We start from the raw sequence: 15,368 nt of genomic DNA, 5'->3' as shown, positions 1-15,368 counted from the left end.
CTTTCACTTTTAGTTATTTCAATTAGTGTTCAGTATTCTGCCATTTTTTATTCATATTTCATATATGTTCATCATGCTTTCACTCCTGTTAACTTTCCTGGTATTTTTGTTGAAAGCATCAAGTTGTAGAATAAAACAATCAATGAAAATATTTCAAAAATTCTACAGCATCCGAAGGTAACTCATAGACAAGCTCTTGAGAACTTATATAAGTTTTTATACAGATTCTCTGTGATATTTTTCATGGTATTGCTGCAATATATTTCGAGAAATTTGTCCATCAAAGAATTGTGAAATTTATTTACTTCTGTGTTTGTCTAGTTCAACCCAACAAATATTATTGCATTATATGTGATTGTTTGTGATGAACAAAAAATATTATTATTATCATTATTATTTCATATTGAATGTAGTCATCATAATCTTCCTGCACATAGCAAATAAATACATAGCATCTCTTCTTAATTTTCTGACACGGTATTCCTACTTCAGCCTGGATCATTTTGAAAAGAGGATTTTCCATTTCTGATTTCAATAAACAAACATTGATAACAAAATACAAAAAGTATAATATACTAAGTGACAAAGAAAGGTAAACAACTATTTATATTGAAAATATTTTAATAACTTTTCACTTGCATACTTGACAGATATTAGCAAACAAACGAGTAAGTTTTTAGAGAAATGATCGTGAAACCAGCGAAGTTTAGTAGTGTGTTGCAGATCCTCGATGTCTTATACACTAGTGGATACATCTGGGCATTGTCCTGATAAGGTGGTCTATATCCTGCTGGGGTATCTCATTCCACACTACTTCTAAGTCATGTCTCAGTGCTGCCAAAATCTGTGAGGGCTGTTGTGAATTTAGCAGTCTGCGACCAAGAATATCCCACACATGTTCGATCGGTGAAAGATTGGACGATCTGGGTGGCCATGGTTATCGCTCAAAGTCATGCTGATCCATGAAGTCTAGAGTTACTCTAGCCACATGCGGTCTAGCGTTGTCTTGTTGAAATATGGGATTCTCGATGGTCTAAAGACATGAAAATACATGAGGCTCCACTACTTCGTGAATGTAACGAGGAGCTGTCATGTTGCCTCTAATGAAGACTAAAAGTGTCTTGCTGCCATATGCAATAGCACCCCATACCATCAAACCAACAGTATGGTCAACATGCCTCTCCACATCAAACTGGGTATCTCGTCTTTCACCACGACGCCTTCTTACTCTTGCTCGTCCATCCTGCATACCCAAACAGAAGCGAGATTCATCGCTGAAGATTACGCGGTTCTACTGTTGATCCCAATTCATTTTGTGTCTGCACCAGTGCCATCGGTTGGGTCGATGCTCGAGAGTCAGTGGCAACACCTAATGGGGATAATAAGAAAAAAGCCCGAAACTTCTTATTCGCCGATATACAGTGCGCATTCCAGCAACCCTTACGTGTTCTTCAAACCACTGATTCGCAATCGCCCACGTAGAAATTAACCGATCCAGAAGCCAGAAGTCTCAATTGCCGATCCTTAGGCGCTGTTGTTTCCCTGCAACGACCGGTGCCCCTAGCTCTGTGTTCTTGGCCTTCTTGGGTCCATGCCTGATAACATCTTACAATAGTACGCAAAGATCGATTGGTTCTTCTTGAAATTTCTCTAACTGAAAAACCTGCTTCACGTAAGCCAACAATTCCTACTCTCTCAAAATTACTAAGTTGAGGAATATGACGCAATCTTCGCACTCCAGGCATAGTTTTAACAATACGAAACACTTCACAACAAACTTGTAACGGATCCACTCAAAGTGACTTCACGTCACCGCGCCATTTCTCAACGAATTCCTACCGCACACAACGGTAATAAGATACGTAGGGTACTGCTGAAGATCCTTTCCTATCAGTTTATAAGTACAAAGGTAGGCAGGATAAAAATGGAGGGCGCAGCGCGTTTCACTTGTTTAATATTCCTTCTCTTTGTGAGGTTAGTTTTTTCATGTGTTGAAGAAAACAAGCCGTATTTTTTCTAGGAGTGTGGTACGGAAATCTGAGAGTATCGATTGATAGAAGATTGCTTTGGGTTCTCAAAGAACTGTGCATTCCATGGGATCTTGCACCCGTATATTCTATTTTAGGTATGTAATTATGATTGAAAGGGTTATTTGCTCAGTAAATAACGTTTTTAGGCCATGTGGCCGTGAGAGGTAACCCATTGTAACAAAATGTCCGTACTGAGAAGCATATATATTTTATTCTAGATACTCCAAATCACGAAGCCATATAACTGTCATCCAGCATTACTAGTGAAATACAAATTGTCGCTAACTGGTGTTTTCAATTCCTTCTTGTCACCCTACCGACCGGCGTACCCAAACCCTGCATCCTAAGAGGCTCTTGTGCAAACTCTTTAAGAGTTAAAGCACAAATTAAGCATAAAAATTTGAGAAATGGTAAATGCTCACACAAAAAAAAACAGTTAAAAACTGGTCAGAATAGCTTCCAATACGGCTGAAATTTTAGGTACTGACTTTTTACTGGCCTCAACATAAATACACATGCAAAACATTATTGACATGTTTTCAATATAAATGAGGGTTTACCATTCTTCGTCACTTAGTATACTTTCAGCTATTCATGATTGAGGGTTGTGAAATGAGGAAAAAATAAATCATATTTGAGGTTATTATGAGACAGAGATGTGATAATGTTATTTCATAACGCAGACTACTTGGCTTGTGCTGAGTAGCACCTGATAATAGTTATATAAATATTGGACGCGTGTTTGTGTAATTTATTAAAACCAAAGAGGCGTTCTACATACCTTTGGACATGTGTCTAATATCTCGTAGAGAACGGGTTCGTTGTCCACCAGTACTTCGTGTTTATACCTAGTTTCTGAAACAAAATAAACCTAAGTGTTTACAAGAATCTAGTGATGGAATGTTATCTAAAATCAGGAAGTGAATAATTATTGGAATACGATACGACTACAATATATTCAATATAGGGTTGGTCCAAAAATAACTATTTACGGAAAAATCATTGATATCGCGAATGATAATAATTATAATAATATATTTGTGGCATTCCAGAAACTTGGAGGTATAAGGTCAATTGTGGACGATCTTGAACCTTATGCCTCTGGAGAAAAGGACCTTCTGCATCCTTGAGGGTAGTGAAAGAGTTAACGCATGCTATTGGTATGATATCCAGGATAGACGATGCAAGGATTACGAAAAAATACAGCTCCTACACGAAAGTATCTTGCACCATCTGCCGAAAAGAATTTCAATCACCTCGCGGTGGAACAACACCATTCATAAGAAATAAGTTAGGTTAGGTTAGGTATAACTAACCTGCAAGGGTTTATTGTGGCTCACACCTATTCACACTCGACCAAATAAAATCAGCTTCTTTACGAAGCCGATTAGGTTGTGAGTGGTCTTTCAGGTCAGATGGTAAGAGTATGGCTCTGCTGAACTCTGCTGTTTCATCGTATTCCAAACAGAGGCGACACACACTGCCTTCCGACAGTCCTAGTCTCTGCATATGATGATTTAAATGACCTGTAAGAAGGCCTGTTAGACATCTTAGTTCATCCCTACTGTAGTCCAACAACTGTTTGGTATCAAGCTGAATAAACGCCTTGGAGTGAGCCAATCCTGGAAGATTCTGCCAGAAATCCATACATCTTTTTGCCATCCAGGTGTTCAATGTTTGTTTGTCAAAGCCTGAAGCGATGCCAATGACAGGTTCTGGTCCGATGAAGCTGCTTGCAGCACCCTTCTTTGCAAGGGAGTCAGCAGCCTCATTGCCTGAGAAGATCTGTTGAGTCTTTCTATCGAGGAGAGTCATTTTTGATAATTTGCTACCAATTCAGACGTTGCTAAGTATGAGCCAAGAGCTTCCAAAGCCGCTTGATTGTCCGAGAATATTTTCAGTGACTTGTGTATGTGGTTGGATTCTTTCAATTTCTCTGCACACAATTCAATAGCGTAAATTTCCGCTTGAAATGCAGACGCATAGGTTCCTAGGCAGGTAGATATATCTGTTCTGGTTCTGCGACTGAAAACACCTGCACCAGAATCGTGAGGTGTTTTTGATCCATCTGTGAACCAACAAATATCTGCTTTTAATATTTTCTTCTCCCGGAGGATCCAGTCCTCTACTAGAGAACAGTACTTCATATGGCAGTTCGTAGTTGACAGGTGGAGGGATAAAGTCGGAGTGCTGTAACTTTCAGTGTCAACCAACAGTCTATTGCACTCTGCATTGAATCGATTTGTGCAATTGGCAATGTGCACAAGTGTGTATGTAGTCCATCTAGCCTCTCTCTATAGAAAAATGTGGAGTGGAAGTAGATCTGGAAGGATATCCATGGCCGCTGATGTGTATGAATGGTCACCTCGCGGTGGAACAACAACATTCATAAGAGGTAATAGCAGTAAAGAATTCTCTCCGTGGCAAATATCAGCACAAACTCCGTTTTTGGTAAACATATGTAGGTTTGTCCTACAACTACTGACTTTAGAAACATTTCATTTCTATATTGATTTTTATTTTGTATCATAAATATTTGTAAGGAAATTAAACTTTCATTACTCTATTATTGAGCAGTCGTTCAAAATATCCATCTGTTTGGGTTTTTATGTTAATTCTTTTATTTTGATTTTTACGTAGCATTTTTAAATTTTCTTATCGCATATCATTGAAATGGCCTTTTCTCTCGGAAATAAAGTTTATTGCAGAAAAAAACATGGATAATTAGAAAAAAGCCACTTGGGATGTTTAGAGTAGGTATTCATTGTTAAAACTTTTATGGATTAAGACAAGAACCAAGTGGTTGACCCTTTTCGACAAAATTTATGGATCACCCTTTTTCCAGTGAGAAAGTTATTTCAGAACACATTTCAGTCAGGACGATTATGAGAAAAAAATTATTGTGACAATCATGACTTCAAACTCGTAAACAATTACACGATAAGATAAACAATTATGTTTACTCTGTTTTTAGTAGCACCATTTTTCTGTCAAGCATTCGTTTCTCATTCAAATTTTGAATTGTTCCTAAAATATTTACTTGTGAAATTTAAAATTTCATTTCCGCGAGTTTATGAGGTGCATGAATTTTTATTATATTTTTCACTTGAATTACAATGTTTACTCTTTTGGTTCTAAATTTGTAACTCGTCAAAATTTGGAGTTTATGATATCAAGTTCAATGTCTGAGGTATGCTACAAATATCTTTATGTGATAATCGAAAACGAACTGATACGCTCGAATACATCCATTTTTCCCAAAAGCAACATACTCTTGGAAACTACATTTGCACGTTATCAAAAATACTTATTACAGGGGGAAGCATCAAAGTAATGACTCAAGTTACACTTCTTCAGTTGTACACCCTGTATATTCGAATCCTAGGTGATTACTATTTTCACTCGTAGGTATTAAATTTCTAGAGGATGGTGAAAATCAACTCAAACTCTGGTTTCAGGTCGTTATCGATTCTCTGGCAATAAATTCTAACAATTTACGAGTATATTATACATCAGTATAATGTATCATCGATAAAGATGCTCAACCACACACTGAAACTATCATCTACTTGGTTCATTCCAAATTTGTTTTCGATATTACGGTACCCATTGCAATTCTCCAATAATCTAGTATGCACAAACATTTGGAAATGTTTCATAAATATACAGTACGATTTTTTAGCTGATTCCAATATTGCTATCTCGGAAACGGTAAGACTTACAAGCTCTTGGTTTATTTGAACAAAAGTTTTCACATCTGGGAAACTGACCTCTGTTCATCTAACAATGAAAGTAACCCAAACATGCATAATTATCCGTAAAGGAATGAATACACGGCCGTTAAGTAATCTGTGTTCCAGAGACGTGTTTGACGACAGTCAAACTTAAGACGGCTGGCGGGGACGGACCTGAGGAAATCATCATTGGATCAGCATACGTCCCTTACAACAGTGCGGAACCACCACCAACCAGGGAAGTGGAAGAGTTGGTTAGAACCTGCTAAGCAGAAGGAAATCATAATTGGCTGTGCACACCACATAGCATGGGGAAGCAACAATACCAACGAAAGAGGTGAGCACTTACTACAGTTTATCATAGCAAATAATTTTGACATTTCAAACAGAGGCAATTAACCTACTTTCGTAAATGCGAGACGTAGTGAAGTGATAGACGTAACGATAGGAGTAACATTTCTAAGTAACTATGTTCGGAAATGGAATGTGTCTGATGAGGAAATTTGTTCAGACCATCGACACATGAACTTTGAAATCGGAGGGATTCAGACCTCGATCAAAATCCCCGGAAAATAAACTGGGGAGCCTATACGGTGGACCAGGAAACCTGTTTAGACGGCATGGATTTTAACATCAGAGATTCCATAGACCTAGAGTTGGCAGCAGACCAAAAATTTGGAGACTGATCAGGGCCACCTTCATTCCGAAACCTGGGAAAATCGGACAGGACTTGGCGAAGGCCTTGAGATCAATCAGTCTCATGTCATTCGCGTTGAAAACGCTAGAAAAACTACTTGACAGGCATATCAGGGATGTATCACTGGCTATCAGACCATTACATCGAGACCAATATGCATACCGTTAAGGTATATCAACCGAAACGGCTCTATGTCGGGTAACAGAAAAAGTAAAATATACTTACAAAAACAAGGAAGTACTTTTAGCTGCTTTTTTGGACATTGAGGGTGCATTTGACAATACGTCGTTAGAATCAATCATCCAGGCGACGAGAAGGAGAGGGATCGACAAGACAAGCTGTAGATAGATAGACTGCATGCTTATGAGAAGATTGATATAAACAACCATAATGAGGGAAACAGTCGTGGCACGGGTAGCAAGGGGCTGTCCTCAGGGGGGGTTTTATCTCCTCTGTTATGGAACCTTGTAATGGACGAGCTAATATGTCTCCTGGACCTCAATGGGTATGAAGCACTGAGCAATGCAGACGACTTAGTCATCTTAGTCCAGGGTAAATACAATAATGTAGTGAAGGGATGCATGCAGCAGGCCCTGAATATTTCAACAAGATAGACCAAAGAAGAAGGGCAAAAGAAGAAGGAACGTAAGCCCATCTAAATCGACCATAGTGGCATTCACCCAGAGGACTAAAACGAAGGGTTTCGGACGTCTAAAACTTCGAGGTGAAAAACTACAAGTGTCGGGCAAGGTTAAATATCTGGAAGTTATTCTAGATTCCAAACAGACCTGGAACCAACACTTGGACAGGATGAAGAGGAACGCGGAGGTAGCACTGATGCTCTGATAAAATACGTATCTCTGGTCTGGTGGCCAAAGATGAAACAGATGACTGCTATCAACCAACTAGGCAAGGTGCAAAGACTTGCATATTTGGGAATGACTGGAGCAATGAGAACTACCCCAAAAGCTGCATTGGAGACACTCCTGAATCTACCTCTTTTACACTTTGTGATAATGGGGAGGCCAGGATGGGCCAATTCAGATTGTAAAACTCACCGAACTACAAACGATCGGACCGAACAGAAATTTTGGAACATGTAGAGGAGCACATATTGAATATTTGCACGGACCACATGACACCGAAGTTCACCTTCAACACAAACTTTACGACCAAAAGCATAAGCCGTGAAGAGTGGAAGACCATTAGTCATTTCGAAAACATGGAACGGGAACATGGAACGGAAGCTCGAATATACCGAGCGGATAGAATTTTAAACTACAGTTATCCGCTAGGATAACTGTAGTTTAAAATTCCGTCTTTCAGGCGGAAGTGTATGCTATCTTGCAGTGTGCAAGGCTCATTTAATTGAGACCTCAAGGTAATGAGCGGATCGATATTTTAACAGAGAGCAAGAGCGCACTAGGGGCTCTGACAAACCCGAAGGTGACATCAAAACTGGTCTGGAAATGCCATGAAGAACTGTGAATTCGCAAACAGAAACAAATCAACTTCATACTGGGTGCCGGGGCATTCAGGAATCACAGGATCATCGACTTCATATATAGGTCCTGAACCAGCTCTGTGGGTACCAAAATCATTGGTACGGAACCAGATTAGGACATGGACCAATAAGAAGCACACAGAGTACTGGACAAAAGTCCTTGGCAACAAACACAGTAGAACCTTCATTAGGGAACCGTCCGAGAAAAAAACCGAAGAACTACTTCAATGTAGTAGGGATCGGCTTAGAATAACTACAGGGTTACTAACCGGTCATTGCCCGCTTAGAAGACACCTGAATAAAATGGGGCTTAAACAACTCCACAACTCTACACATCTTATGCGAATCTGAGGCACTGACTCACAGGAGGCAGGCAATATATGGACGTACAAAATTACGTTCAGAAGAATATGACGAACATCCAACACAGAACCTTTACAAACTAGTACAAGGAACGAGACTGATGGAATGGGTGTCATGAGAACATGAGAGAATGAACGCAATAAGTCCAAGAAGCTGCAGTGTTTTCTGGAGACTTGGACTAAATGGACGAGTCAGACAGCTCCCAAGAGACCAAAAAAACCCAAACAATGACAGATGCGTGATTACCACACACATTTGCATCTATTTGGTGGAATAAACAACACTCCTTACGCTGGCCAATCAGATTCAACTGCAATCGGCTGGCGGAATTCATTCAGGTGTATCGCTACAGATACCTATACCCAAATACTAATACGGCTGAAGAAACTGCTAATTTATGTTCCTACACTTCACTCGAAAAAAATTTAGATTCCCAGCCGCATATTATAAGAAGAATTGTGGTTCCTTGACTCTGTATAAGCAGCCTTACTTGGGAGATGTCGTGCACTAGTTATGATAATGTTTTGTCGCACTCTGTATGACTTATAAATAGTCAGATCGCGAAAGAATAAGTCTAGTTATCACCTTAAGACGATTGTGAATAGTAACAATCGGAACGTCGTGAAGTAACTTGGCTTGGAATATTTCAATTTTGAATTTTCATTACCTGTCAATGATTTTTTCAAATCTCATCTCGTTAATAGTTAATTTTTTTGATTTTTTTTGTTATTGCTTGTATTTTATTTCATTGTAAATTCAGTTTTTTTGTCTAATATAATTTTTTACAAATTTTTTTCAGGGATTCCAAATCAATTTATATCATAGTAAACAATGGAAGTCCAAACTAACGAAATGCACCACGAAACATTGTCAACCACCTTGAAACAAAAGTATGGAATATTACTTTCTTCAAATCTTAACTGAAATTTAGAAATTCCAATTTTCTGGTGGTACAAATATCTTTGCTTGTTTTCGTATGCAATTTTTTGAAGAGTAACCATCCTGAAGGACGAAAAAATTAGAATCTGTTCATGTTTTTCTTCGCAGTATTTCAGCGATATTTATAACGACGTAAAGATATTTGAATGTTGCTCTTGCTAAGTGGCCAACTCCATTTAAAATTTGAGGGATCATAATTTCTACGAAATCACCGCCGACATAATTCTAATAATACTGCAAAATTTCACAGAATATTAACTTTAACAACTTGAATACACCTACAATTCATTATGAATCATCCAAAGCAAAGTAATTTTTCAACTAATCATGATATTGAGAATATTAAAGAAAGTACTGGTGTGAAACTATTCACATCCATACCGTAGAAAAAAAAATTAATTTCCATTTTTTCTCCCATATGATATTTTTTTGATTGACTTGGTGAAATAGGTGAGATATTCTATTTTTTTCAGGTCATACGAAGAGGTGAAAATAGGGTGGACATATTTGGAAAATTTATATCATGACGAATCTTCGAAACAAAGCGCCCTGTCAAAAATCATTAGAGGAAAAAATATCCTAAGAATTGTCCTTGGAATACTCGCTTGATTTTTTGCCGCATGTTCAATAAACACCCTGTATAATCACATAATGTATATTTTTTTCATTCGTTTGAACTACATCGTTTCGATATTATGTTAGTGTTTCAATGATATTCATTCTATTCAGTTTTGGAGTACCATATACAATTTATTGTAAACACTTTCCCAATACTAGAACAAAAACTAGGGTCTCTCGACCCGCGTTTCGCTAACTAACATAGCGTCCCCAGATCGTTATGTCATAATTATCTCCTGAGGATGCTACTTGGTTAGCGGAACGCGCGTCGAGAGACCGTAATTTTTGTGTTGGAGAAGTATTTCCAAAAGATTCATTTCACTAACTATCAACCATATTGAATGTTCGTTGTTCTTACTGATTGTAGAAAATTTCAGAGTAAACAAATTTAAAAAAATGAACTTCAAATGTTCAAGCCAGTCTCCGATATACCTAAACAGTAGGTTGAATGAACTGACGCCTATCAGAAAACAACTTCTCCTCTGGCTAATGCCACGAACGGCGTTGGATTATATTCGACAGGCGTCAGTCCAGGAATTTTCACAGAACATTTCCTACATATGCAATTGGCAATACAACTGAAAGAGTCGATCTTCAATTTTCGAACGGGCACACTTGTAGACCGGTTTCGGGCTCATTAGCCGCTCATCAGTGCAAGATAGTCGCCATCATCGACCTAAAGTCAATGATATTCCATAATTAAAAATCGAAATTATTTCAGAGTATTCCATTCCTTATCCTAAGTTGAAGCGAACAACAAAATGTCACTCCATCTAGTGGACGAGGTACTAACCAAGTACATATCCGAAATTTACCCTATTCCTCTAAATAAGGAAGAAAAACTTTCTTATTGGTCAGTGGGCTATGCGTGATGACAGGGAGTAAACAAATTTAAAGAAATGAACTTTAAATGTTCAAGCCACTCTCCGATATACCTACACAGTAGGTTGAATTGATTGACGCCTATCAGAAAACAACTATTTTCCTGGCTTATACCACAAAGGGCATTGGATTATATCCGACAGGCGTCAGTGCAGGAATCTTTACGAAAATTTCCTGCATATGAAATTGGCAATAGAACAGGCACACTTGCTGACCGGTTTCGGGCTCATTAGCCACCCATCAGTGCAAGATAGTGGCCATCATCGACCTAAAGTCAATGATATTCCATAATTTGAAATAAAAATTATTTCAGAGTATTTCATTCCTTGTCCTAAGTTGGAGAGAACAACAAAATGTCACTCCATCTAGTGGACGAGGTACTAGCCAAGTACATATCCAAAATTTGCCCGATTCCTCTGAATAAGGAAGAAAAACTTTCTTATTAGTCAGTGGGCTATGCTTGATGACAGGGAGTAAAATTGAACAAAATAATGTTGAGAATATTAAGGTATATCAGCAACTATATGATCTATCATTTTTTTTCTTCTCAATCATTGTTATGATAGTAAATAAGTATTTTTATATTTATTTTCTTACACTCACTGTATAATTTTTGTATGAATGTATTTTTTCATGAATAAAAACGATATTATTTTTTTTTCACTGTAGTGTGCGCAGGTCAGGCCCTATCCCCCGAAGCCCCGATACATTCGGGAGGGCGCGCCAGCCTTATTAACCAATGACTACTCCCCACACCGTGGGGTAAGTGATCATTGGGTCCGAGAATCATGTGCCATAAGCAAGGGCAATGAACCAAGAATGACAGCCTACTGCATCTGTCTGGCTAAGATTTCTGCCTTAGTGCGGCAAGCCGGTATGATTTTAAGATTCGAGAGTAGAGAGGGTACATTCCACCAAGGACACCAATAATCAGAACATCTTGACAGAGTGATCTGGATAGAGTCTGCGGAGTTCGAAGAGAAAATCTCGATATTTCATCCGTTTTTCCTCCTACTTTCGGACGATATTATTATTATTGGAACAATTGATTGAATTTTGTACATTCAAGAATTGTAATTGATTTCTGAATTGAATAAAGTTGGGTTTCCTGCCCCGCTGGCTCGTTTCTTCGTATGGTCTACGTTATGCATCGGCTGCACGAAGAGGGGGTGAGTTCAAAGGAGTGGGGGTTCTCTTGACAGTGGTGGCGTTAGATAGAGTTAAGACGTCCAGTTATGTAGCTTACGAGCTACGGTAATAGAGGGCTATGGCATTATTCATGACCGTACGACCATGTGGCAGAAAGTCCTAATACACTACACCATGGTAATCACAGAAAACAGTGAGACGAACCTTAACAGTTGATCAAACTCAGCGTGCTTTTTCCGATCTTGACTCTCCTGGGCTCATTCATTGGGACGATTGGACTTTGAATTCGATGTCATAACCATATACCCATGATTCGTTAACAGTAATGACTCTTCAAAGCAGATCTGGATGCCGTTAACGACACTCAACAATTCCTCAGCGATGCTCATGTGACGGTTTGTAACAGCAATTTTGAAACGATTTTCGCTGCCACACGATTCATGCCGGAAATTTACAAAAAAAATGCATGGCATGAAGCAACCGATATGCCGACATCCTGAGCATCTCCTCTAATAGTGATTCGACGATTCTCCATTGGAAGTTTCTCCACTTTCTCAACATTTTCATCGGTTGTTGATGTGCTGGGGAGTCTAGGGTGAGCGTTGTCACTGTCATCTTCTCAACCTTATATAAAAAGCTTGTACCACTCGTAAACATTTTTTGATTCATAGTACAATCACCGTATGCCACTGTTAAACTTTCATGTATTTTGAGACACTTGATTCTATTTTGTTACACAAAATTCGATGCAAATTCTTCCATCCATTTTTTTCGGTAGCAAAAAATCGCTGAACCCGCAAGCATTTTAATTTTGATGCCTCACACCAACAAACTGAACATGCTAAATAGCTGAAACTGTGAATATATAACCGCGACAAGTGTATCAACATGAAAAAATTCAAAAATCGCTAATCGAATGTATGTAGCCCGCGAAATTTGAACTTTCACCTTATTTTTTACCAGCTCACGTACAACTTACACATATTCTCAGAATTGATTCAATCTATGACAACAGAACATGGTGAATAATCATGATTGTAAATATCGTACTGCGAAGAAAGTTGTCTCATTTTGATGAATTTCATTTTCATCCCAAATACATGGTCAACTTTACCAAATATAGAATATAAAATGGTGCTCAAAACAATTTGGAAAAGTTATATTCCAGTTCCAGGTGAATATAGCGTTTGGTTCTTCAAATATTCGCTCGAGAAAAATGTTATTATTTAGTCTGTTATTTCATAAAAAAATAGTTTCATATGAACAAGTTCTCTTCTTCATTTAGTTGTCATGTCCCGTATCGTCCGTGTTTCAGAAATTGTACGAAAACTGTGCATTTATTTTTCCATCGTCCACAAAAACTGATCATTTTCAACAATATTTTCACTAGTCACGTCATCATAAAAAGTTGCAAGATTAGTCAAGGAAAGAATATCAAAAATTGTTTTTCAGAAATTTAAGATAACTAAAATTAATTGGGCTGGAACAACAAAATCAAGTAAGCGAATATTGAATAAATGTGTATCTACATCATGCTTTGATCGGATTTTTTATGTGACATGCTTGTATAGTTTTCGAAGAATTATTGCCTCCGTTAAATTCTTCTCATAAAACTACTGTTGAAGGTTATTACTATAACACGCGCCAGGGAGATAAATAGCACTTGATATTGGAAATATATGATAATTTTCTTTGTGATTTATGATGAAAATTGAAGTATAATTTGTCCTCTGAATAAAGGAAAAATCCAAAACTTTATGAACATTTTCGTAGTGATTCTTCTTTGGGAATCATAAATCTTTTTTTCACGAATAAGATTCTGAATTAACTGAAAAACCTGATTTACCATGAACATTTGAATGGTATGACGAAATTTTTGTGGGAATAAATATGCTATATCATATATAGTCAGTGGACATACTTGAAGACTGTCTATAAATCAAATTATCTGAAGGAACAATTCGTTCGGGCCAGATTCAACTCCCTACACTGTAGGTTAATGGACTGAAACCTATTAAAAAACAACTACTCCCCTGGCTAATACCACGAAGAGCGTTGGATAATATCCGACAGGTGTCAGTGCAGGATTCTTAACGGAAGTGATTCCTGCTTTTGCGATATTGATACACCTTGCACTGACGACTGAAAGTGTGTTCCAATCATTGAAAATCTATTGCGGCAGTTGTATCGCGAACAGCATATGCAGGAATAATTCCAGTGAAGAATCCTGCACTGACACCTGTCGGATATAAGTCAATGCGCTTCGTGGTATTTGCCAGGGAGTAGTTATTTTCTGATAGGTATCATTAACCTACAGTGTAGGGAGTTGGGACTGGCCTGAACAAATTGTTCTTTTAGAGGATTTGATTCATAGCCGGTCTTCAAATATGCCTGCTGACAATATGTGAAGTTTTTTTTCTTTAAACGGGAAATTGGGCAAATTTCTGATATGCGGCTGGGTACCTCGTTCACAGGCAGATAGGACGATGGCAAATCTTTGCTTGTTGTCCGCTTCAGCCTAGTTCGAGGAATGATACCCTTACCTGAAGGAATTCGATTTTTTATCGGAAATGATCGACTTTATGTTGATAATAGACACTACCGTGCACTGACGAGTGGCCAAACAGCCCGAAACCGGTCGGCAACTGTGTTACAATAGTTTAAAATCTATTGCAACAGTTGTATGTCCAACATCATATGCAGGAATAACTTCAGTGAAGAATCCTGCACTAACACCTTTCGGATATAATCCAACGCCCTCCGTGGTATTAGTCAGGGGAGTAGTTTTTTTCTGATAGGTGTCAGTCCATTAACCTACAGTGTAGGGAGTTGAGACTGGCGTGAAAAAGTTGTTCCTTCAGATTATATGAAATTTGATATAGACGAATGACATTTTTCGTGAAGGAAATCAAGGTTCTTCATGGGTTTCACTAGGAATCCTTACTTTCCACAGTCTAAAAAACACTCTCCGCAGGTTGAGAAGTTATACATGCATACTAGAAAATGAATATTTCGAAAGTGAATCTTTGAATATTCATCTTTAACAATTTCCTACACCGTAAGTTCTGGTAAATGCCTGCCCGAAAAACAACTACTTCCCTGGATAATACCACGCTGGATATTGAATTAATTATACGAAGATTTCATACATGCAGTTGAGCCGCGTTGAATCAATTTTGTTTCTAATATTAGAGGGATTCAATTTGTTTGAGATGCTTGGTACATTTAAATGCCTCTTGTTAAAGTCAGAACTAGAAGGTAAAGTTTTCGTTTAGCATTAGTTGTTTTCATCGCATAATTATGAAGGATCTTGGTATATGATGGAATTGGTCGATACTTCATGAAAATCCATAACTGAAGTATTCAAAAAAACAGTTCATTGAGAGATTTCCACTAAACAATTTTACAAAAACGCAACACGTGTTTCGCCATGCAATGGCTTCTTCAGGCGT

At 38.0% G+C, this 15,368-nt stretch overlaps 1 protein-coding gene across 1 annotated transcript in view; it reads right to left on the bottom strand.

Moving 5' to 3' along the window:
* Nucleotides 1-15,368, bottom strand: part of LOC111502382 (ras-related and estrogen-regulated growth inhibitor) — an 82,237-nt gene that overhangs the window by 31,975 nt on the left and 34,894 nt on the right. The window contains exon 3 of the mRNA XM_023156458.2: nt 2,812-2,885. Coding sequence (XP_023012226.1) covers nt 2,812-2,885 — 74 coding nt within the window. The remainder of the gene's footprint in view (nt 1-2,811; nt 2,886-15,368) is intronic.

This window comes from Leptinotarsa decemlineata, unplaced genomic scaffold, assembly GCF_025532065.1.
Source record: "Leptinotarsa decemlineata unplaced genomic scaffold, Ldec_3_MD MMD2_tig00001719_RagTag_RagTag, whole genome shotgun sequence".
NCBI lineage: Eukaryota > Metazoa > Arthropoda > Insecta > Coleoptera > Chrysomelidae > Leptinotarsa > Leptinotarsa decemlineata.
Note: the sequence above shows the minus strand (reverse complement) of the source record. Positions and strands in the feature narration are given on the sequence as shown.